Genomic DNA, 25,322 nt, shown 5'->3' with positions numbered 1-25,322 from the left:
ATTGGTAGCACCTCAGCCAGTCAGGACCCTATAGCTGGACACATCAGGCACTGATACACATTATCCACTTTGCTTTGATTCCTTTCTCTCCAAATAGACTTTTGATTGTAATTTGTTCTTCCATGTGGTTTCCTCAAAAGCACAGAGAATTGTGCTATGGGCACAAGTACAAGCTTGGCTGCTTTTTTCTTCACTGAAAACTAAAAATAGTATTGGGGCTTATGCAGAACTGTGAGCTTGATTAACTTCAATCCACCTGGAAAAGATTTTTGGAGGTTGCAAAGATGAGTGCCACACCCTGGATTGTGGTAATTTTACTAAACTGATTCAATCTGCAGCTGGCTAGCTCCCTTGGAGACAGATGTACCTTGTCCTGCTTCAAATAGTTATAAAATGCTGGATTCTTTCAGTGCCAAATATATTCTGTTTAATGTATGTCTGTTTGTAGTCACATAATAAATGCTCTTATTTGGGAAGTATTATTTAACATGCAGCTTATTGTAAAATGCAGATAATTTTTGGTTTATTCAAGCCTTGTGACCAATCCCCATCTTGTGCACTGGATTTAATAATTATTAATGAATGAGCATTACTTTCTCCTTGGTAGTTGGACAAACTGCAAAAGTACTTTGTATCTTCTCAATGCAAATAAAAAGTTTCCATTACTGGCGAACATATATGTGGCCAAACAAGAAAGATTTTTGTAATACCTTAATATCCAGAGTCTTTGTTCAGCAAAAGAAAATTAGACACAACAGATCAGTGACAGCTCCATGTAAATCCAAAGCATGAGGTATTTTTTCCTTTGTTTATTTATTTACTTATTTATTGTTCCACTGAATTTGGTATTAGGAGAATTTAAGCTTAGCTACCAAAGGCAAATTGAGGGATAGGAGCTCAGTGAAGTGGAATACAGATAAACGTAGATGAAAAACTGGTCATAAGGGTAAGAGCAGGGTGCCCAGGAAGCTGAGAGAGTCGGTACAATGGTAACATTTCCATATGTCATCACCTATATGAACTTGAGTTCTTTCTACTTCCCTAAGGACTGCTTCCTATATGCAAAAGAGGTACCAGAGGTGAGAGGTATGGGCTTGCCTTTTACTGAGACAATTATGTCCCAATTTGAGTAGACATTTCAAAGCTACTTAATTTGTCTCTTTTTAGCACATTAACCTGGATTTCTCCTGATTTATATAAAATTGACTAATTAACTAGTACTATGAGCTAACAGTTATGAAGTATTGCCATATATCAAACAATAGGCTAAGCCCTTTCATGCATATTCTCATTTAATTGTTATATCTGCTCTATGTGGTAGATACAATTATTCTTCTCATTTTACAGATGAAGAAGATAGGGTTTGTAAGTAACTTGCATAAGGCCACATATCTTTAAAATGGCAGAGATGAGATTAATAATCACAGGTTTGATGATTTAAGAATACTTAACAAACACCCTTAACTACTCCTCACTATAGTCTCTGTAGACCCACTTTCTAACACATCAAAGCCATTACAAAGATCACATTTCCTACCAAACTAAGGAAACATCTTCTACTTCTTTAGCTCAGATGGTGATAAATCATTATAGTATAATAGTAATAACAATATCACCTCATGAGCATTTTCTGTACACCAGGCACTATTCTAAGTGTTTACATATACTGATCCATCTAATTCCTCACAATAAGCCTATGAGATAATTACTATTAATATTCCTATTTTACAGATGAAGAACTAAGGCACACACGGCCCAAGTATCTTATCCAAGGATATACAGGTAGATACTCATTTACTCACTTATTTATGGCCTGACCAAGAGAGGCCACAGCTGAATAAATTTATTCTAGTTTTTACGGCTGGTTAAAGGACACTTAACAAGTTCTTAGACAATGTGGAGGAGAAAAATCACTCTCTTCAATTCCTTGGCTAAATTCTTCACAAATTTATCACAAAATTGATGAAAACAGAGAACCTTTCTCACCAAATGAAAGTGTGCTCCTCTTCTGTAGATTCCTAAGAAACTTTGAGTGTTGCTTAGAAAGGTGTTACTTTAGACTGAAGTGACAATTCCCTGGTTTTCTTCAAATCATTTCAGTGACCAATTTTTGTATCATTGATTGAATTAGCCATGAGGTCAGCCCATTTGTTCAGTCATTAAGGCCCTAAACAAAAGTTTTCAATCTCTTTCCTGCCTTACTACATCTAAAGAGTCAGGACTATACCCCCACCAGTCACAGTGGCTCACGATAGTCATGATTCTCAATAGGGAAGGGTGTCTGACTTGCAGTGCTCATCTGCCCTAAAGGAAACATGTTAGAACCTCGTAAGATGGAAAGGCAATTGTTTTTAGAAAAAATGTCCCTGTCCTCAGGTTATTATGCTATATATTCCTATCCTACCTTTAGAATCGTCACCCTGAATGCTGGACTAACATTTTTTTAGTTTTCCTCCTACAGACAACAACTCTATTTTGATGTTTCAGATTGCTCAGTCTTTGTCATGGTGAAGCTTTTTCCTAAATTGAGCATTTATAAGCTGAATCTACACAAATCCTGGTAAACAAAAATCATTGTGTCAATCAACTAGTCCAGAACTACATGAAAGTCAGCATAATTGACCCAACTCACAGCTTTATTGTAAACATTACCTCGGGGTCAGAAAAATGAGTGCTCATGAGAAAGAACATGTTTCCTTTCCATAGCTTTCCTTACAGCACTTTTAATCTCCTTATTTCTAAGACTGTAGATGATGGGATTCACCATAGGGATCACCAGAGCATAGAACACTGACACCACCTTGTCCCGGTTTAAGGAGTAGCTGGAACTAGGTGTCATGTACATGAAGAGACCAGAACCATAGAAGAGGGTCACAGCAGTCAGGTGAGAGCCACAGGTGCTGAAGGCCTTGGTCCTACCTCTTGCTGAACTGATCTTCACGACAGCAGTAACGATGTAACCATAAGAGATGAGGATCACAAGGACAGATACCATTCCAACAACAACACCCACAATGAAGTTCACCACTTGGCTGGTGAAGGTATCAGAGCATGACAGAACCAGGACTGGAGGAAGGTCACAAAAGAAGTGGTTGATTAGGTTGGGCCCACAGAAATCATGCTGATAGACAGAGTATGTTTCAATCAAAGAACTAAGGAATCCACCCACATAGGCCCCAGCCACCATCTTTAAACAAAGTGTATGGGATATGACAGCTGTGTAGAGCAACGGGTTGCAGATTGCAGCATACCGATCATATGCCATGGCTGCCAAAAGAAAGCATTCAGTCAGCCCCATTCCACAGAAGACAAAGTACTGCGTGGCACACCCAATGAAGGAAATGGTTTTCTTCTCTGTGATGATACCAGAGAGCATCTTGGGAGTTGTGGAGGATACATAGCAGATATCTAAGAAGGACAGGTTACTGAGAAAGAAGTACATGGGTGTGTGTAGGTGGGAGTCCATCCTGATAAGGATGATGAGGCTCATGTTCCAGGCTAGGGTCAGGAGGTAAATCCCCAGGAACAACACAAAATAGAAAATTTTCATTTGAGGATGGTCTGAAAATCCCAGGAGGATGAATTTTGTCACAATTGTGTTGTTCCTTCCTACAGCCATAGAACTGCATCCTTCATAAAGGAAAGAAGCAATCTTGTGATCAGTTAGATTTTGTTTGTCATTATTTGAATGGATGTTTTCTAGAAGGTCATATAAACAGTTAATACCAATAACGTCCTAGCCACCTGTTGGGCAAAGTCTTCTCGGAGGAAGTCGGCCTATGGTAATCTCTTGGCACTATTTAAAATCTGTATGTTATATACTTCGTTGACCAGAAAAGAATCCATCTAATAGAGCAGAGAGCAACTGGGAGTCAGTAATTTGAGTTTTGTCTGAAGCTCCATTCCTAACTCCTTGGAAACTGTGGAAAATTCACTTCATCTCTGAAGATCCTCATTGTCTCAACTGAAAATGGGAAGATTGAATCTAATGAGTCTCAATGTTCCTCTGGACTTGGGTTTCATATGGCTTTTTAGAATTCTGACTTCAAAATATAAACCCAAATTAATAATAAAGTTAGGAATTTCTTATATTTTATAAATCTTTAGTATAAGAGTCCCAAAAGGCACTAAACACAACAGGCTATAAGATTTCACATATTCCATTTTGAGGGAAGCAATTCAACCCATAACAAAACATTCTATTCTTTTAAAGTAAAACTAAGAGAAATGTGTATATATATATATATATACACACACACACATATACATGCATGTTTAGAACTAGAATTTTTTTCTAATTATATAATTTTTTTATACAAGTCACTCAATAAAATGCATGAAAAGATCAAAAGTTGGACTAACTCATCAGTACCATTATGAGATAGAAGTGCTATGGACGTATCTCCATGGGGGGAGAGGGGAAGCAACACCAAAGTTGACTGAAATTGGGTGAGCCATGTGGTCAAAAACAAGCAAAAACCAGTATCTCCTGAAGAAGAAAAGCTGAACATGGTTCATTAGATATTTAAGGATAATAATTTCAGTATAAGCAAAGGACAACTTTGATGTCATCAGGCCAACCAGATTATCATTCTGAAGACATGAGGTAAGCCCATGAACATTTTGCATTAAGAAAGACAGGTCATTGCATTAATAAAGACCTCACTAGTGTAAGATCAAATGAGGAAATATAAATGGGTGTAAAAAGGTAGAAGTGCCCTAGAGAAGACCCGATGGTAAAATCAAAGTTGTTGATATTTTATCATTTTATAGAATTTGATTACACAGCACATTTACATCAAATTGCAATTATCTGATTGTGTTATTCATTCATCATATTAAACACTGTTCTACATGAAGAGGTGTTCAACATCACTAATCATCAGGGGAATGCTAATCAAAACCACAATGAGATACCACCTCACATCCTTTAGAATGGCTGTTAAAAAGACAAAAGATAGCAAGTGTTGGCAAGGATGTAGAGAAAATGGAGCGCTTGCATGTTGGTGGGATTGCAAATTGGTACAGGCGCTATGGAAAACAGTATGGAGGTTCTTCAGAAAATTAAAAATAGAACTACCATATCATCCAGCAACTCCACTCCTGGGTATATATCCAAAGGAAATGAAATCAGTATCTCAAAGAGCTATCTGCACTTCCATGTTCATTGCAACATTATTCACAATAGCCAAGATATGGAAACAACCTAAATGTCCATCAATGGGTAAATAGATAAACAAAATATGAGATAGATAGATGATGATACATGATAGGTAGATAGATAGATAGATAATGAAATATTGTTCCACCATAAAAAATAAGACTGTCTTGTCATTTACAACAATGTAGATAAACCTGGAGGATATTATTCTAGTAAAATGTGCCAGACACAGAAAGACAAATTCTCCATGATCTAAAAAAAATCAAAATTCATAAAAGTAGAGAGTAGAATGGTAGTTTCCAGGCGAATAGATCAGTAGGGGCAGGTATGGGGAGAAGACAATGAGGAGATGTTGGTCAAAGAGTACAAAGTTCCAGTTATTCAAGATAATTAAGTTCTGGGGATCTAATGAACAGCATGGTGACAATAGTTAACATTACTGTATTGTATACTTGAAGTTTCCTAAGAGGACAGATCTTAAATTAAATTTTATAACCACACACACAAGGGTAACTATCTAGAGGTGATGGGTAAGTCATTTAGCTTGACTGCAGTGATCTTTTCACAATGTGTGCATATATACAAAATCATCAAGTTATACACCTTAAATATAAACAATTTCTATATGTTAAAGGGATCTCAATAAAACTGTTAAAATAAATAAATAGTGCTTCTAGCTTTGTGTTTTCTAAAATTTTAAATCTTCTCATAATCAGTCACTGATTGAGCACCCAAAACCAAGACCACTCTTCACTATGACATCAATCTGGTAATCCTACGGAAGAGGAAATGATGAGTTTGGTGTTTCTTATCTTAATAAAATCTTCCCTACCAGAATGTAAGCTACTCAAAGACAGGCAGAGAATTTTCTCTGTTGTATCTATCCTGAGTCCCTAGAACAGTGTATAGGACCCAGGTACAGAAAATATTTATATAAAAAAATGAATTTTTTTCACTGCTTATCCTGAGAGCTTAGCAGAGTGGCTTATAGAGAGTACTCAATTATAATAATATAATATAATTATATTATATATATAAGGCTTATTGAGTACCAAGTACTTATTGAGGGCTTATTGAGTACCAAGTACTGTTCTAGGGACTTGATTTATATTAACTCATTTATTCATTTCTGAAGGTGGGTAGAGTTACTCTGCCCTTTTACAGATAAAATGTGGAATAGGCTGTAAATTTATAACTGTCATGTGTTGGATGAATGAGATAGGAGGGAAGGAGTTGGACTTACTGAATTACTTTAGGAAGAAGTGTCCTGAGATCTCATGCTACAAGAGAAGAATTATTGATTGCTTTGATCCAATAACATCTTTTGCAAACTTCAGTTCATCTGCATTTCCACTGCTCTATGCGGGGCTTCGGATTCAGTCATTTTTTTATACTTTGACTTCATTCAAGTAGTAATATCTGTTTCTTGAATTCCTGCTCCTTTATTATGAAGTCTTCAACATGGCCTTTGGGAGCTCATTATTTTAATGGGCAGGTGTAGCCACACTCTTTCACCATGTGGCTGCCTGTCACTCACTCCTGCATCCAAAGTAAAAGCCCAGTGATCATTAGAGCTAAACATTTCTGGTTGATAATTGTTCTCTGAGGTGACAAGGAAAGAGGCCAACCACCCATCACCAGAGTCTTATTTACAGTCCCCTGTCTTATTCTCTTTGGAGCTTTCCCTGATCTGGCTCCGGGAAGATTTCCTTTTGCTTTGATGGACAGCTTACCCTTCATTGGAAGTAAACTGCACACAAATAGATCAAGCCTTGTACTGACGTATAGTGTTTAAAAACACAAATTTCCAACTGAAAGGGTTGAGTTCAAATTCTAGCTTTGTCCTTTTATCTACATAAACATGTATGAAGTTTTAAAATCTCTCAAATGTCAATTTCTTCACCTGAAAAACTGAGCAGAGAGCTTGTTCAAAGAAATAATATCTGAGAACTTCCCAAATCTGGGTAAGAAACTGGAATTACAAATAAATGAATCCTATAGAACCCCTAATTTCATCAATTCAAAAAGACCTTTTCCAAGGCATATAATATTAAAACTGGAAAAAGTCAATAACAAAGAAAAAATATTAAGAGCAGCAAGGCAGAGGAAAATAACCTACAAAGGAATCCCTATCAGGCTTTCAGCAGATTTCTCAACAGAAACATTGCAGGCTAGGAGAGAATAGAATGATATATTCAAAACACTGAAAGACAAAAATTTTCAGGCAAGAATACTCTATCCAGTGAAACTATCCCTCAGATACAATGGAGAAATAAAAGCTTTCCTAAATAAACAAAAGCTAAGGGAGTTCATTGCCACTAGGCCTTCCTTACAAGAAATGTTGAAAGGAGACCTCTCATCTAAAACTAAAAAGCAAAGGTTTACAAAATGTTGAGCAAGGAGAAAAATAGACAAGTAGAATCAGAAAACTGCAGCTCAATATCAAGAAAGGTTAGTAAAAACTTAATTAAAACATAAAAGATAAAGGTAAGGAAAGCATCAAAAATATCTATAAACACTTCAATTTAGTCACAAATCCACAGCACAAAAAAGAATAATTTGTGACAACAATGACCAGAGGGGAAGAGGAAAGGGATGTAACCTACTTAGGCTAATGGAAACAAAAGGCTATCAGAAAATAGACTATCACATCTATGAGATCTTTAATCCTCATGGTAACCCCTAAACAAAAATCAGAGCAGACCCACATCATAAATAAAGTGAAAACCTTCACAGGAAACCACAAAACTGAAATGGCAGTCAGAAATACAAGGAAAAAGAAACAATGGAAATATAGAACAACCAGAAAACAAGCATCAAAACGGCAAAATTAAGCCCTCATATATCGATAATCACTCTAAGAGTAAATGGATTGAGTTCACCACTCAAAAGACACAAAGTGGCTGGATGGATTAAAATAGAAGACCCAACATTACACTGCCTCCAGGAAACACATCTCAGCTCTAAAGACAAACACAGCCTCAGAGAGAAGGGATGGAATATGATACTCCAAGCAAATGGCAAACAAAAGAAAGTAGATGTTGCCATACTTATATCAGACAAATCAAACTTCAAGATAAAAAAGACAGTGAGAGACAAAGAGGAGCAGTATATAATGATAAAAGAAACATTCCATCAAGAGGACATAACACTTATGAATATGTATGCACCTAACACAGGAGCACCAAAGTAAATAAAGCTACTATTAATAGACATAAAGGGAGAAATGGGCTATAACACAATAATAGTAGGGGACCTCAAACCTCACTTACGTGAATGGATAAATCATCAAGGCAGAAAGTCAACAATGAAACAGTGGCCTTAAATGAGACACTAGACCAGATGGCCTTAATAGATATATAAAGAAAATGACATTGAAAAACAGCAGAATACATATTCTTCTCAAGTGCACATGGAATATTCTCAAGGACAGACCATATGTTGGGAAACAGGGGAAACTTCAATAAATTTAAGAATATTGAAATCATATCATGCTGATCACAATGCTATGAAATGAGAAATCAAGTACAAGAAACAGACTGGGAAATTCACATTATGTGGAGTCTAAGCAACATGCTGCTGAACAACCATTGCATCAACGAAGAAATCGAAGGAGAAATTTTTTAAAAAGTACCTGGAAAATGAAAACACAACATACAAGCTCTTATGAGATGCAGTAAAAGGGGTCCTAAGAGCATCCTAGGAGATAGCAATACAGGCCTACCCCAACAAATGAGAAAAATCTCAAACAGGTAATCTTAAACTACATCTAACACAACTTGGAAAACAAGAACATACAAAGCCAAAAGTCAGCAGAATGATGGCAATAATAAAAATTAGACTAGAAATAAATGAAATAAAGACTAAAAGAAAAAAGATCAACGAAACTAAGAGTGGATCTTTGAGTAGATAAATAAAATTGACAAACTCTTAGCCAGACTCACTAAGAAAAAGAGAGAAGTCTCAAATAAATAAAATTAAAATTGAATGAGGAGATATTTTAGTGAAAACCACAGAAATACAAAGGACTATAAAAGAACACTATAAAAAAACTATATGCCAAAAGATTGGAAAACCTAGAAGTAATGGATGCATACTTAGACTCATACAACCTCCCAAAACTGAATCAAAAATAAATAGAGAATCTGAATAGACCAATCACAAGGAAAAACATCAAAATAGGAATCAAACACTTCTTAAAAAACTAAGGCCACGATCAGATGGCATCTCTGAAGAATTCTACCAAACATTCAAAGAAGATTTAATACATATCCTTCTCAAACTATTCCAAAAAACTGAAGAAGATGCAGCACTTTCTGATTCATTCTATGAGGCTAACATTACCCTGATACCAAAACCAGATAAGGACAACACAAAGAAGGAAAATTACAGGCCAATATCACCGATGAACGCACATGTAACATTCCTCAACAAAATATTGGAAATAAAATAGAGCAATATATTAAAACGATCATACACCATGATCAAGTGGGATTTATACCAGGGATGCAAGGATGGTTCAACATCTGCAAATCAATCAATGTGATACACCACATTAATAAAATGAGGAAGAACAATCACATGATCATCTACATAGATGCTGAGAAAGCATTTGATAAGATCCAACATTCATTTACCATAAAAACTCAATAAAATGGGTTTAGAAAGAAACTCCCTCAACATAATAAAGGCCATATAGGACAAACCCACAGCCAACATCAAACTTAATGGTGAAAAACTGAAAGCCATTCCTCTGAGAACAGGAACAAGACAAGGGTGCCCACTCTCACCACTCCTATTCAACATAGTACTGGAGGTTTTTGCCAGAGCAATTAGGCAAGAAAAATAAATAAAACGGAGTAAAATTAAAAAGGAAGAAGCCAAATTCTAGGTGTTTGTGATCAATGTGATTCTATATATAGAAAACCCTAAAAAATCTACCAGAAAGGTATTAGACATAATCCAAAGCTACAGCAAAGTTGCAGGTACAAAATCAACTTATAAAAATCAGTTGCATGTCTATACACTAATAGTGAACTAGCAGAAATAGAACTCAAGAATACAATCACATTTACAATTGCAACAGAAGAATAAAACCTCTAAGAATAAATTTACTCAAGGAGATGAAAGACCTATAAGCTGAAAACTATAAGACATTAGTGAAAGAAACTGGAGAGTGATAAAGAAATGGAAAGATATTCCATGCTCATGGATTGGAAGAATAAACATAGTTGAAATGCCCATATTACCTAAAGCAATCTACACATTCAATGAAATCCCAATCAGAATCTCAATGACACACTTCATGAAAGTAGAACAAAGAATCCTAAAATTTATATGGAACAACAAAAGACCACAAACAACCATAGCAATTCTGAGAAAAAAGAATCAAACTGAAGGCATCACAATCCCTGACTTCAAAATATACTACAGAGCTATAGTACTCAAAACAGCATGGTACTGATACAGAAACACACACACACACAGATGAATGGAACTGAATTGAGAGCACAGAAATAAAACCACACATCAACGGACAGCAAATCTTCAGCAAAGGAAGCAAGAACATACAATGGAGAAAGGAATGTATCTTCAAAAAATGGTGTTGGGGAAACTGGACAGCCACTTTCAAAAGTATGAAACTAAACCATTATCTTACACCATCCACAAAAATTAACTTTACATGGACTAAAAATTCGAATGTAACACTCGAAACCATAAAACTCCTAGAAGAAAATGTAGGTAGTACACTCTTCGACATTGGTCTTAGCAGCATGTTTTCAAATATCATGTCTACTCAGGCAAGGGAAACAAAAGGAAAAATAAACAAACGTCATTATATCAGACTAAAAAGCTTCTGCAAGGCAAAGGAAACCATTAGTGAAATGAAAAGACAACCCACCAACTGGAAGAAAATATTTGCAAATCATATATCTGACAAGGGGTTAATTCCCAAAATATATAAAGAACTGATACAACTGAACAACAAAAACACAAACAACCTGATCAAGAAATGGGCAGAAGATTTTTTTTTTTGAGGCAGATTAGCCCTGAGTTAACTACTACCAGTCCTCCTCTTTCTTGCTGAGGAAGCCTGGCCCTGAGCTAACATCGTGCCCATCTTCCTCTACTTTATATGTGGGACACCTACCACAGCATGGGGTGCCAAGCAGTGCCATGTCTGCACCCGGGATCCAAACCAGGGAACCCCGGGCCACCGAGAAGCGGAAGGTGCGAACCTAACCGCTGCGCCACTGGGCCGGCCCAAGAAATGGGCAGAAGATATGAACAGATATTTTTCCAAAGAAGATATACAGATGGGCAGCAGGCACATGATAATATATTCAACATCACTAGTTAATAGGGAAATACAAATAAAAATTACAGTGAGATATCACCTTATACCAATCACAATGGCTATAATTACCAAGACAAAAAATAACAAAGTTTGGTGAGGATGTAGGGAAAAGGGAACCCTCATATACTGCTATTGGGAATGCAAACTCCTGCAGGCACTATGGAAAACAGTAAGGAGATTTCTCAAAAAATTAAAAATAGAAATACCGTGTGATCAAGTTGTCCCACTACTGGGTATTTATCCAAATAATATGAAATAAACAGTCCAAAGAGATTTATGCACCCCTATGTTCATTGCAGCATTATTCACAATAGCCAAGATTTGGAAGCAACCCAAGTGCCCATTGACTTATGAATGAATAAAGAACATGTGATGTATACATCACATTGAATACTACTCAGCCATAAAAAAGATAAAATTGTCCCATTTTCAAGAACAAGTATGGATCTTGAGGCCATTATGTTAAGCAAAATAAACCAGACAGAGTGAGACAAATACTGTATGATTTCACTCATATATGGAAGATAAACAAACACATGGACGAAGAGAACAGGTTAGTGGTTACACAGAGGGGAAGGGAGTCGGAGGTGGGGGAAAGGGGTAGAGGGGCACATATGTATGGTGACATAAAAACTAGACTATTGGTGGTGAGCATGATGCAGTCTATACAGAAATTTATATAAAATAATGTACTTCTGAAATTATACAATGTAATAAACCAGTATGACGTCAACAGAATGAAAAAAATAAATAAATGAAAAATAACAGTAATAACTGGGAAGCAGTTAAGAGGAGAAGTGGGAGAAAGTACTAATTCATTTTTTATTTCAAAGAGTCAATTCCGGCTGATTAAATTGAAATACGTAGTTTTTCAATAATTACTCCAAGTACTCAAAGTGAAAGATAAGATCGTCAGACTAGTTAAAAACAACAAACCCAACTATACGTTACTAATGGAACATGATTTAAATATAAGAACACAGAAAGATTGAAAACAAAAGGACAGAGGTATCACACAATTAACCCAAAAAATCTGCTGTAGCTTTCCCAATGTTACAGAGCAAACTTTAAGATAAGAAACATTACTAGAAATAAAAAGGTTATCTCAAACAGGAAGCTATAATCTCAAATTTGTATGCACTCAATAGCAGAGTTTCGAAATACAAGCAAAACTGTTAAAAAAGAATAATTAGGAAATTATAAGTACTGATTCCTAAATAAAATGAAAATATCCTTAACCATTGATATAGTGAAAATTGCAGGAAATTTTTCAAATAATTGTTTATGCAAAAAAAGCACAAAATTTTCCCTGCTTATCAAGGTATTTGAAGATACATATGAATCAACACCATCTTGAGTATGAATTTTCCAAGAAGCCTTTGAATGTTGCTCTGACTAAATGTCCATTCATCTGAATGTCTCTTGGGAACTCTCAAAGGGAGAATCTCAAAGGAAAAGAATCAAATTGTACTCGTCTGGTTTCAGAACAATGATGCCGTCTCAGAAGAGAGAGGTGATTCTGGAAAGAGCCATTTTTCTATCACTCAAATCATCCTTCAGCCCAGCCCAAAATTCATTCCTGAGTTCTGGCACAAGAGGCCTCGAAAAAGAATAGTGGAAAGAAAAAGAAATGGAAAAAGAGTGTTGACTAATACTTAATGGGGCATTGAAAGTGAAAGTAGTTTGGGTGGCATCAGGTGATGATCCTCTCAGAGCAGATATCTGTGTCTTCAACGCCAGCATTTCAGCTTTGACACTAATGTTGGTTTACATCATAGTTAGTGGTGTGGCAGGTATCCGCAGGAAACACCACCATGATACAGACCAGGAAGGAAAGAAAATAGTAGGTAACACAATGATAGATTGTTGTACAAACGCATGTGAGACTCTCTGCTGAAGAGTCACAGGCATAGGAATGTGAATGAATCTAGATGAGAAGAAACTCTGGAAAATTTGTTTGTTCATTGTTTTCTGATCATGTTTTAATCCCCCAGCTGATTTTAGCAGGAGCACTGGTTTTGTATAGCATTATTGATTTAAACTCTGAGAGAAGTGGAAATGGCATAAACAAAATGTGTAGAGGGTGAAAAACAGAGGACCAGTGAGAGTGTGGGGAAGGAAAAATCCTTGAAGAAAACAATTAACTTGTCATTCTTTGCATTCATTCTGTTCCCCCAACACACACAAACACACACACACACACACACACACGAGTGTGCATGGGCAAATCAAAACCACACTAAGATATCACTTCACATCTCTAAGGATGGCTATTACTAAAAAGACAAAAGATGAAAAGCGTTGGCGAGAATGTAGAAAAAAGAGACCCCTGTGTACTGTTGCTGTGAATGTAAATTAGTGCAGCCAACATGGAAAACATTATGGAGGTTTCTCAAAAATTAAAAATAGAACTTCCATATGATCTAGCAATCTCACTTCTTGTCATATATCCAAGGAAAATGAAATCAGTGTGTTCAAGAGGTATCTGCACTTCCAAGTTCATTTCAGCGTTGTTCACAATAGCCAAGATGTGAAAACAACCTAAACATCCATTGACAGATGGACAGATAAGAAAATATGATATATAGAGATATAAAGAAATATTATTCAGTCTTAAAAAGAACAAAATCTTTTCATTTGCAAGAACGTAGATGAACCTGGAGGAGGTTATGCTAAGTGAAATAAGTCAGACACAGAAAGACAAATATTCCATGGCCTCATTCAAATGTGGAATCCAAGATAGTCAGATTCATGGAAGTTGAGAGTAGAATGGTGGTTACTAGATGCGAGGTGGAGTGAAAATGGGGAGATACCAGTCAAAGGGTAGAAAGTTTCAGTCACACAAGATGAATAAGTTCTAAAGATCTAATGCACAACACAGTGACTGCACTTAACAATACTGTATTGTATACTTGACATTTGGTAGGAGGGTAGCCCTTAAGCATTCTTACAACAAAGAAGAAAGGAAGAGAGGAAGGAGGAAAGGAAGGAAAGAAGAAAGGAAACAGTAACTATGTGAGGTAATGGATATGTTAATTAGCTTGATTGTGATCATTTCACAATGTATACCAAAATATTGCATTGTATACCTTAAATATGTAAAATTTCTATTTGTCCATTATACCTCAATAAAGTTGAAAAAAGAATAAGTTAAGCAATGCCACAAAACAAAAGATTAATATCTAAAAAGTAAATGTATTTCTGCATACTCATAACGAGCAATTGGTAATTGAAACTTTTAAATGTATCATTTACATTCTCACCAAAAAACGACATGAAATACTTAGGTATAAATCTAACAAAATCTGTACGAAAAAGACTACAAAACACTCATGAAAGAAATCAAATATCTAAGTATATTGAGGCATATATTATGTTTATTTATTAGAATACTCAATGTAGGAAGATATTAATTCCCGCAAATTGATCTCTAGACTCAATGCATTTCAAACCAAAATCTCAGTAGCATTTTCTGTAGACATTTTCAAGCTGATTCTAAAATTTACATGGAAAGACAAAGGAACTAGAAGAGCCAAAATAATTTTTATACAGAAGAGCAAAGTTGGATGACTCACATTAGCTGTTTTTAAGATTTATTCTAAAGCAAAGGAAATCGAGAAAGTATTGTATGGGAGAAAGGATAAATATAGTATAGATCAATGGGACAGAATAGAGAGTACAGAAATAGACTCACATGTTTATGATCAATTGGTTTCCAACAAAGATGCAAAAAACAATTCAATATAGAAAAGATATTCTTTTCCACAATGCTGGACATTTGGATATCCATGTGTCAAAATGTGAAACACAATCCATTTCTCACACCATAACTCAAAACGGATCTTACAACTAAACGTAAAATCTAAACTACAAATTTCCAGAAGAAACACAGGAGAAAGTCTTTATGACTTTGGGTTAGGCAAAAATTTCCAAGATACAATACCAAAAGCACAATCCCATCAAAGAAAAAAGTGACAAATCAGCTATCAAAAGTAATTTCTTCTGCTCTTGACGGCATTATTAAAAGAAAGAAAGGCAAGCTATGGACTGTAAGAAAATATTTGTAAATCATATATTTGGTAAAGTACTTGTCCAGAAAAAAGAATCCTCAAAACTCAACATTTCTTTTAAAAAATAACCAAATAAAAAATGGACAAAACATTTGAACATGTAGTTCAGCAAAACACATGTGTAAATGAACATACGATACTCAACATCACGATTTGTCAGGAGAATGCAAGTTAAACTGAAATGAAATCCCACACAGACCTAGTAGAACAGCAAAATAAAACACAAAAAATTCTGGGTCTGGCCCAGTGGCACAGCAGTTAAGTGCGCCCATTCCGCTTCGGCAGCCGGGGGTTCGCCGGTTCGGATCCCGGGTGTGGACATGGCACCACTTGGCAAGTCATGCTGTGGTAGGCGTCCCACATATGAAGTAGAGGAAGATGGGCATGCATGATAGCTCAGGTCCAGTCTTCCTCACATAAGAGGAGGATTGCCAGTAGATGTTAGCTCAAGGCTAATCTTCCTCAAAGATAAATAATAAATAAATAAATAGATAAATAATTCTGACAATGCCGAAAGGTGGAAAGGATACAGAACAACTGATTCTCTCATGCATTTCTAATAAAAATGAAAAATGAGGCATCCACTTTGGAAAACATTTTGGTAGTTTCTCATCAAATTAAGCATGAAGTTACTATATGACCCAGCAATTTCACTTCTAGATGTATACCCAAGTGAAATGAAAACCTGTGTTCCCAAGAAAATCTGTATCAAAATGTTAATAGCAGCTTTATTCACCATGGCCCATAAGTGAAAACCATCCAAATGTCCTTCAACTGCAGAATAATTAAACAAATTGTCTTACATTCGCACAATGGAATGCTACTTAGCAATAAAAAGGAATGGGATACTGATACACACAACAATACGAGTGAATCACGAATGCAAGATGCTAGATGAAAAAAGCCAGACTCAGACTGTATAAGTCCTGCTGCCCAATATATTAACTTTGTCCACCTTGTCTCTGGAGGTTCAGCACCACCATTTGCCTGTACAAAAAAATCAAGACATCTTCTCAATGACAGCATCTTTCACTGTCATTCTACATGCTAATTTTCACAGATGCTGGTTCTCCCCCTTCTGTTGTTCCTCCATGCCTGAATGACGGGACTTCCCTCTCAACCCTCTAGATAGACGTGGTTGGGGAGGGATTAGCATGTAGATCACACATGATAAACCTACTTTAAAATTTCTATCTCCCTAAAACATTGGATTCTTTCCTTTGTACTGAGCCACAGTCCAGAGTATGTGAATACATTTTACCCAACCTAATGCTATAGTCTGTCTTTCTTCCTAACACATTTAGAACCCATTCTACATATGTTCCCCCAGGATTTTTCCAAAATAACTCAACATCTTTCAAGCTTGGGAAAAATAATCTCTTCTCAAAAGTCATACTTTTTACTTGTCCTCCTGGAGCATGCTGATATTTGAATCTAATTATGATCTGGCAGCAATGAAGGCTGGTTTGGTGGGGCTTAATGTGGACAGGCATCCCCTTGCAAGGCAATGCTTCACACGAGGCTAATAAATACTTATTGCAAAAAGGAAGGCTAGTCTCTTCAGACAGATTAAAAGGGACTATTCTCATGGCTAGAAAGGCTCGGGATAATTTAGGAGTTCAAGATTATCAACTTCCTTAGAGCCTACTGAAGTATCCCCAGTCCAAATTTCAGGGTCTTCCTCTTTTTCAAACATGTCGTAACTTTAATTTAAGAGGCTTTGCGATCTGCACAATTAAGTTTGCATCTGATTTTAAGTCTTATCGACCTTGAATCTACAAGAAATAAAATATTTATTTTAGAGCCTTTATAGAGGCTTTCTGGTTGTCTTGGAGGTGAGCTGAGAGTTTAAAACCCCAAGCTTGTCACTTTCTTTATGAAAACTCTTCAGTGGAGTCAGAACCATCCATCCCATCTAGCCATCATATTAGTCGTTATGACAAACATAATGGTCAAGGCAGCAGTAGCTTGGTTTTCCAAAGCTTGTCTTCAGTGACAACTTCATCGTAAGTAGCTCCATTATTATGTAAGCACCATACAGGCAAAATTCTTATCTCATCTTCCATTCTGTGTGTCTCTGATGAGTTACACAGGGTCTGGCACAGAAGAGGCATTAATAAAGACTTATAAAATGGACGAATAAATAATATCTCTCTTATCCATGTTTTCACTGGAATTCTATTCCTTAGCCTCTCCTGGATGTCTCCCCCTCTATTTCTTTCTTTGTCTGGTTAGAGAAACTTTCTCTCTCTTAGTTGGCCATGAGCTGGAATCAATATTCCACTATTTATTCTAGTTATTTTTAAAAGATGACAGTTCAATATTCTCAGATTAAGAAACAAGTGAATCAAACCTTTTATTTTTCTCCCCTCATCTTCAAATACATGAATTAAAGCCTTGATTTTTATTGAATGCCTGGACCCAAATTATTTTTTGTTGTATGTAGCCCTCCATAGAATAAAAATCCTACATCTTTATACTCTATCATGCTAAGTCAGAGTAAGTTTCTAAAAATTTTAGAGGAAAACTTCTGTATCTAATGTCTTTCTCCTGGAGGAAGGTAGTAGGATTCTGTGAAAAGAGAAAGGATTATGAGTTGAGAGATACGATTGACCATATATACACATTTATGTGCAATTGAGTTCCAAAATAAATGCATGTACCATACATGCAAATGCAGGATTTCTTGTCACACAGTCCTTGGTTCAAATAGTGGCTCAATCCCTTATTAGCTATAAAATTTTGAACAGCTTACTCTTTCTCAGAATTTCAGTTTCCTCCTTGCAAGGGAGGGTTTGGAGGATTTAGTGAGTTATCACACATAAGACACCTAGTACAGAGTTTAGCACATAGTAGAAGCTCAATAAGTTTGAATTCCCATCCGCTTAAAATACTTCAGGCCAAAAAGTTTCTATGAAGGAGTGGAAAAGAGTTTGTTTGTGTGTTTGTTTGTTTGTTTACAATCTTTCTTTCTTCTGCAGAATAGGCGTCTATCTTGCCTATGTGTCCCAATGTTATCTTGAGCTTGTTCTTTATGTACTACCAGAAGAGATCTTGAGTAGCCTTGGAGGATGAGAAAGCCATTGGGATGGAGTTTAATAAGCATCTTCTTCAGAGCACTTATATGAGCATACCACCCCAGAGATCAATTAACTACAAATCTGTGAAGTTTGGATAATACATTTCTTTCTTTTTCAAAAAGACTCTCAAGGGAAAATGTAATGAAACACCTCCAAGGAGAGAGGAAAAAAAAACCTCTCTCAAATTCCCCTGCAGCCCCAGCTTTGAAACACTTCAAAAATGACCCCAAATGCAGATATTAGCAGACAGCAGAAGAATTTCTTAAGATTACATCTTTCCTCTTCTGTGTATCTTTTCCCTCCACTTTTCTGCCCACACATTCTATTCACCAAGTGGATATTTTGACCTTTGATAAATAAATCAGCCTCAAGCTTGCTCTCCAACTCATTAGCACTTTGGGGACTGGAAGCAGTTACCAAAGCCTGATTAGACTCCTTCCAAAGCAGAACTCAAGACAAGTATCAGCTAAGGGTCAGACAGAACAAGAGGGAGAAGGTGGGTGCAGCCATTCATATTTTACTTTTTGTCTTCATGCTCATATTAATCTCACTTATAAAGCACCCTAGATCTACAAGCCCATATAGATGGCTAAGAAGCTCTTTGGATTTTAGTTTACCTCCATATACCTTTCAATTCTATCTGTCTTTCCTCAAATTCAGCCCAAATCTTACCTTTCTGCTCCTTTGATGGTCCTCCTGGACCATGTTTGAGCACTTGCAGCTAGAAAGAGATTTAAGAGGGAATGAAGTTTTGGAAGGGATTGCTATGTCCTTTAACACAGCCCCAATTATTAGTAAGTAGTCTGAAAAGTAATTTGGAAGGGGTGTGATTGGGACAGACTTGACATAGCAGATTTTCCAAACACTGAAGAGATCTCTAATCTCTAAAACCCGGTTTCTCTTTTCTGACTGATGGCTTGAATTTTACCATCTGAATCTTAATTCTTGAATTAATCTCTTGGTGCCTTTTGAATTCTCACCTCACATTGAGAGAGTCTCTTTCAGTTACATCAACCATTTGTGCATTTAGATGATAGACAGAGCTAGAAGAGCAAGACCTTGTGGACACCAGGTTCCTGGAGGAGTGAGAGGAGGAGGCATCATGAAGTGAAGGACACAGCCCAGATCATGAATGACGGAGAAACCATAGAAAACCCACATCACCTCCACAGTTTAGCTCAGGTTCTCTGCGTCATTATTCCATTTTTCTCTTCCATCACCAACTGCACCTGTTAAGCTCCGATTAGGAAGATTTGGCTATAAAACTTAACACTTTCTTGCCATTTTTGTCAAAAGATGACCTGAGTTGTAAATCCACCCTACCAGTTCTCATCAATCTCTAAGTGTCTGCTATGTGCAAGGTACTGTGCTAGATGCTTAATTTTACTGTATTATTTTATCTTCACTATGGTCTTGAAGGCTAGTGTTATTCACAAACATTCACCTCCAGCATCTATGAATCCAATGAGGTCCTGAGCCTCTCAAACTTTCCTTCTTCAGCTCTGTAAAAGAGGCCTGGTGTTGATTATACTTGTATTCTAGGATCAAAGGGAGTCCAGACTCAGACCAAACTGAGCCTCCCTGAGTTTGCAGTAAGAGTGAAGGAGATTTCCTTTCTCAAGGGAAGAAGCACTACTTCATGAGTAGAGTTTGGTGACATAAAGTGCTCCATACAACTCTTAATATACCTTTCACTTAATGTTTTAGAGTAAGATTCAGAGAATCTATATGTGGGAATAAAACCCAGGATATTCTTTTCTTTTTGTTTCAATTTGTCCAGCTTCACTTTCTGTTCCTTCCAAATGTGGAAGTTCTCTGCCCTAATGGCAACACTCTAAACAGACTTTCAGTTGACCCATCAAGTCCAGATGATTAAATTCTTCAATCTCACTCCTAAACACTTTTTACAAAGCTACATGGTCTATCAGTGAACTCATTATGTCTGTAAGATAAGCACACTTCAACCTGCCACATGAGAAGGAAGCGTTTCCAAAATAAGGCTAATTTCCATAAATAATTCTTTATGGAATATTCACTGCTGATAGCAATAACATTCCCAATTTATTAAGCAAACGTCCTATCTCAAGACCCATGAGGCTTTCACATATTATCTTAAACAACCCTCAAACAACTCTTAAGTAACCACTGTTATCCCCATTTTACAAATGGAGAAATAGAAGATCAGAAAGACTAAATGAGTTGCCCAACATCCCACAGCTGGCAAGTGGTAGAAACAGGATTAGAACCAGGCTTACCCTGAAGTCTACCCAGAATCATCACCACCAACTCATCCCCCTTCCCTTTGTGCTAACCTGAGTAGGTGCCCAAATGACCTTTAATAACATCACAGACCTCAGGTCTCTACCTTGCTAAATGGCAGACCCTACACAGAATGGGTGAGGGTTCCGGTAGAGCTGTTTTTGTTTAGCTCCCAATTTCTCTGTGTGGCACTACATCTGCACTGGGTTATGTCAAACTTTGCTGGAGGCCCTTTTATTTTCTTCAAAAGGAAAGAATCCCCTCCTGATCCTGGAAATTCTACACACCTTTCACAAACAGTTGCAGAGCCTCTAAACATAATACATATCTTAAAGCCATATTTGACAAGATTGAGATTAGTGTAAGAGATCTCTGAAACTCTGCACAAATGATGGCATGGTGATGGCTAAAAGGAGCTTCACATTCTCTCATTACCCAAATTTTAAGGTTTAGAACTGGAAAATCTGTAACAGGAGCTATTGAGTGCAAGAAGAGAGGGAGTCTATACCAAGGGCATATCTCTGTGCAATTTCCAAGAGGAAAGTAAAGATCAATGATAGCTTGACTGACTGGCAATAGGTAGATGTAGATTGACTTATGAAAAATTGGAGATAATAAAATGGCGTGGCTTTCCTAAACTGAGCCAGAAAAATTTATAGCAAATAGAGAAAGCATTACTTCCCAAATTGTGAAGTTATTGACTTGGAATAATTTCTATAATATATGTAAATTGTAGAGGGTCTTTGATACAAACAGCCATATGCATATACATATACTTGAACATGAAAGGCATACACCTAAATGTTAAGAGCTCTAATTTCGGGAGATAGATTGTCATAATTTCCAGTTTTAAGAGGGTTTTTTTGCATTGATCAGGAAGTGCCCATGATTTTTAGGTTTATTATTTCACCGTTGTTTATTGATCTAATTATCTTCCAGTTCTCACATATTGCTTTAAAATTCATAAAATAACATTTCCATTTTGAAAAACAAAAGCAAATTTGTGAGAGTCATCATATTTAAAGAGATAGGTAGAACAGAATGAAAATATTGTTTAAAAGATAGGTAATTTTGATGATTTCTAAATTGTTTGGGTTAAAACCTGAAGAAGGATCAAAATATATCCCACACCTATAAGGGTCATTTACCATGAGCCACCAGGCCCTCTGACCACACTTTTCCTAGTGCCTTCTGCTGAGTTAGGACCTCAGGTTCAAAGACCCGCTGATGGTAAGTGTTCTTTTCTGATTTATGTGGATTGAGACTTAGTGTGGATGTGGAGGGGGTGATGGAAATTCTTATAGATGTGGATTGGGTGGAATCAAGTCCCTGATCTTGAAAGATACTTCATATACTGAAAATTATAAGAATTTGATTGAGGTTACATTGTAATTTAGATTTTTAAATAACAACAGCAATAAAAAACTCTTGTAGAGCACTTACTATGGGCCATGCATGTCTTAAAAGAGATTTAAGAAGAGAAGGAAGGAAAGAAAGAAACAGAGAGAGAGAAGGAATTCTAATAACAAAGTGCTATTATTATCCCTAATTTTACAGAGTCATAGAGAGTTCAACTAACTTGCCCAAGATCACACATATATTATATGGTAAAGCTGGGAATTAAATCCAGGCAGGCTATAGCCAGAATCCACATTCTTAACAATTAAATAGCTTAGAGAGCTCAGACTGAAGACAAATTTGAAAGTGGAACTATGTTAGTATATTCAGATCTAATATTTGACAGTTAAGAGCATTTCTATACACATCTGGCCTAATCTTTTTGATGAAATAAGCCGGATAGAGAAAGATGAACTCTGTATGACTCCACTCATAGGTGGAAGTTAAACATGTAGACAAAGAGAACTGATTGGTGGTTACCAGGGGAAAAGCGGGATGGGGGAGTGGGCACAGAGGGTGAAGTGGGGCACCTACAACAAGACTGACAATAATGTACAACTGAAATTTCACAAGGTTGTAAACTATCATAATCTTAATAAAAGTAAAAAAAAATTTCATTTTACTTAGAGTCTACATAAAATGTCAAAATGGAACATAGCTGAGACTTTAAGTTTAAAAAAAATATTCTAAATGTCTGATTGGTTGTTTCACAATTACGTAGCTGAACCTGGTCCCTCCCTTGGTTTCTCCATTCTAATACTGAAACTTAAATAAGTTAGATGAATAGTTATTTTCAGGGCATGAGGTAACTCATCTGGGACATACAAAAAACTGTCCAAATAATAACTTTCATCAGGGATTTACTATGTATCAGGCACTTTACAAACTTTGCCTTATTTTAATTCTTAAAATAAATGTATGACATTGATCCTGTCATCTGTCTTAAAGAAAAAGAAATTGAAGCCTAGAGATGATATACATATCACCCAAAATAACACAGCTGCTAATTGGTAGAGGCAGGACTTGATCACAGGAAGTCTGAATCCAAAGTTTAAGCTCATATCAACCATGCTATATTAAAAAGCAAATATTTAAGACAATGACTATAATTGCCTTCTGAGAGAAAGAGAGAGAATCTTTGCATAAAGTTGTAATCCTCTGTAATACTTTGCCCTCCCTCTCACATATTTTTTAATTATTTGTTGATACCACTGTAATGCAGATTGTCATTATTATCCCAGATCTGCATCTTGTCATTGTGGTCCATGGGAAACACGTCCACAACTAAGGCCTGGAACAGCTCATCAGTGATCACATTCATCTTCGTGGGATTTGCAGACCATCCAGAACTCCAGGTCCTGCTCTTTGTGACCTTCCTGGGTTTCTATCTTGTGACCCTCTCCTGGAACCTGGCCCTCATCTTTCTAATCAGAAGTGACACCCGTCTGCAAACACCCATGTATTTCTTCCTCAGCAACTTGTCCTTCATTGACATCTGTTACTCCTCCACAGTGGCTCCCAAGATGCTCACTGACTTCTTCCAGGAGCAGAAGACCATATCATTCTTGGGTTGTGCTGCTCAGTTCTTTTTTTTTGTTGGCATAGGTCTAACTGAGTGCTTTCTCCTGACTGCTATGGCATATGATCGATACACAGCCATCTCCAGTCCCCTGCTCTACACTGCCATCATGTCCCAGGGTCTCTGTACACACATGGTGATTGGGGCATATTTCAGTGGCTTCCTGAGCTCCCTGATCCAGGCCTGCTCTATATTTCAGCTCCACTTCTGTGGACCCAACATCATCAACCATTTCTTCTGTGACCTCCCACCAGTCTTAGCGCTTTCTTGCTCTGACACGTTCCTCAGTCAAGTGGTGAATTTTCTTGTAGTGGTCACTATTGGGGGAACATCATTCCTCATCCTCATCATCTCCTACAGTTACATAGTTGCTGCTGTCTTGAAGATCCATTCAGTGGAAGGCCAAAGGAAAGCCTTCAACACATGTGCCTCACACCTGATGGTGGTGACTCTGCTGTTTGGGACAGCCCTTTTCATGTACCTGCGACCCAGCTCCAGCTACTCTCTTGGCAGGGACAAGGTGGTGTCTGTGTTCTATTCACTGGTGATCCCCATGCTGAACCCTCTAATCTACAGTTTGAGGAACAAAGAGATCAAAGATGCCCTGTGGAAGTTGTTGGAGAATAAGAAAGTGTTTTCCTAGTTTATGATTGAAAACATATTTCTCCAAACTGACAGAGACTTATATAACACATGATATCTACCTCCACCTCTGGCTTAGGCAAGAGGTACATTTTGTGTGCATATTTGGAAATGGAGGCTCCTCCTGCCAAATTTTTCTCACTGTTCCCCCTGGTGATCTGTCCACTGATCCCACCATGGATAGCCAAAAAGGGGAAATGATTATTGCACAAAAATAATCTCCCTGGGATTCTCACAATTAGTATTACAGCAACCGCATTTTATTGGGTACTTAACATATATGAGGCACAAAAGCTATTTAATAAAATACTCATTGCAGTGCTATGATGCAAATAGTACTATCCCTATGTTACAAATGAAGAAATGAGGTCCTAGGAAGAAAAAATGACTTGCCCAGCGTTATACGGAAAGTAAGGGGCAAGAATCCCATTCAGACCTAGGTCCTCCTGACTCCAGAGCCCATACTCTGCCCAAATGCTGCCTTCCGTGTTCAACAACAAACAGCCCTGAAGTTGTACATGTGTATAACTCTTATTACTAGCATATGGCAGGATCCAAAAAAGATACACTATGTATAGTTGAGGTACTTTACAAAACAAGATGCCTTTTTACTCCATTAAACATTCTCTCCAAGGTATCCCTGTTGGATTCCCATTATGGCTACTGAATAATTTTCTAAACAAAATGTACCAAAGTACATTACCCTTTTCCGCCATTTCTATCTGAGCTGTGTAGGGGCCTGGAAAATTTGTGTCCCATGATATCACATCCGTAC

At 36.9% G+C, this 25,322-nt stretch overlaps 2 protein-coding genes across 2 annotated transcripts; one reads left to right on the top strand and one right to left on the bottom strand.

Annotated features, from left to right (window-relative positions):
* Positions 1-2,659: 2,659 nt before the first annotated feature.
* Positions 2,660-3,619, bottom strand: LOC138916475 (olfactory receptor 5A2). Its single transcript, XM_070229121.1, has one exon. It carries the CDS (start codon positions 3,617-3,619, stop codon positions 2,660-2,662), a length of 960 nt encoding a protein of 319 aa, XP_070085222.1.
* Positions 3,620-23,591: 19,972 nt separating this feature from the next.
* Positions 23,592-24,548, top strand: LOC138916474 (olfactory receptor 5A1-like). The gene has a single exon (XM_070229120.1). It carries the CDS (start codon positions 23,592-23,594, stop codon positions 24,546-24,548), a length of 957 nt encoding a protein of 318 aa, XP_070085221.1.
* Positions 24,549-25,322: the final 774 nt, after the last annotated feature.

Source organism: Equus caballus, chromosome 12, assembly GCF_041296265.1.
Source record: "Equus caballus isolate H_3958 breed thoroughbred chromosome 12, TB-T2T, whole genome shotgun sequence".
NCBI classification, from domain to species: domain Eukaryota; kingdom Metazoa; phylum Chordata; class Mammalia; order Perissodactyla; family Equidae; genus Equus; species Equus caballus.
This window is presented reverse-complemented; position numbering and strand designations above follow the sequence as displayed.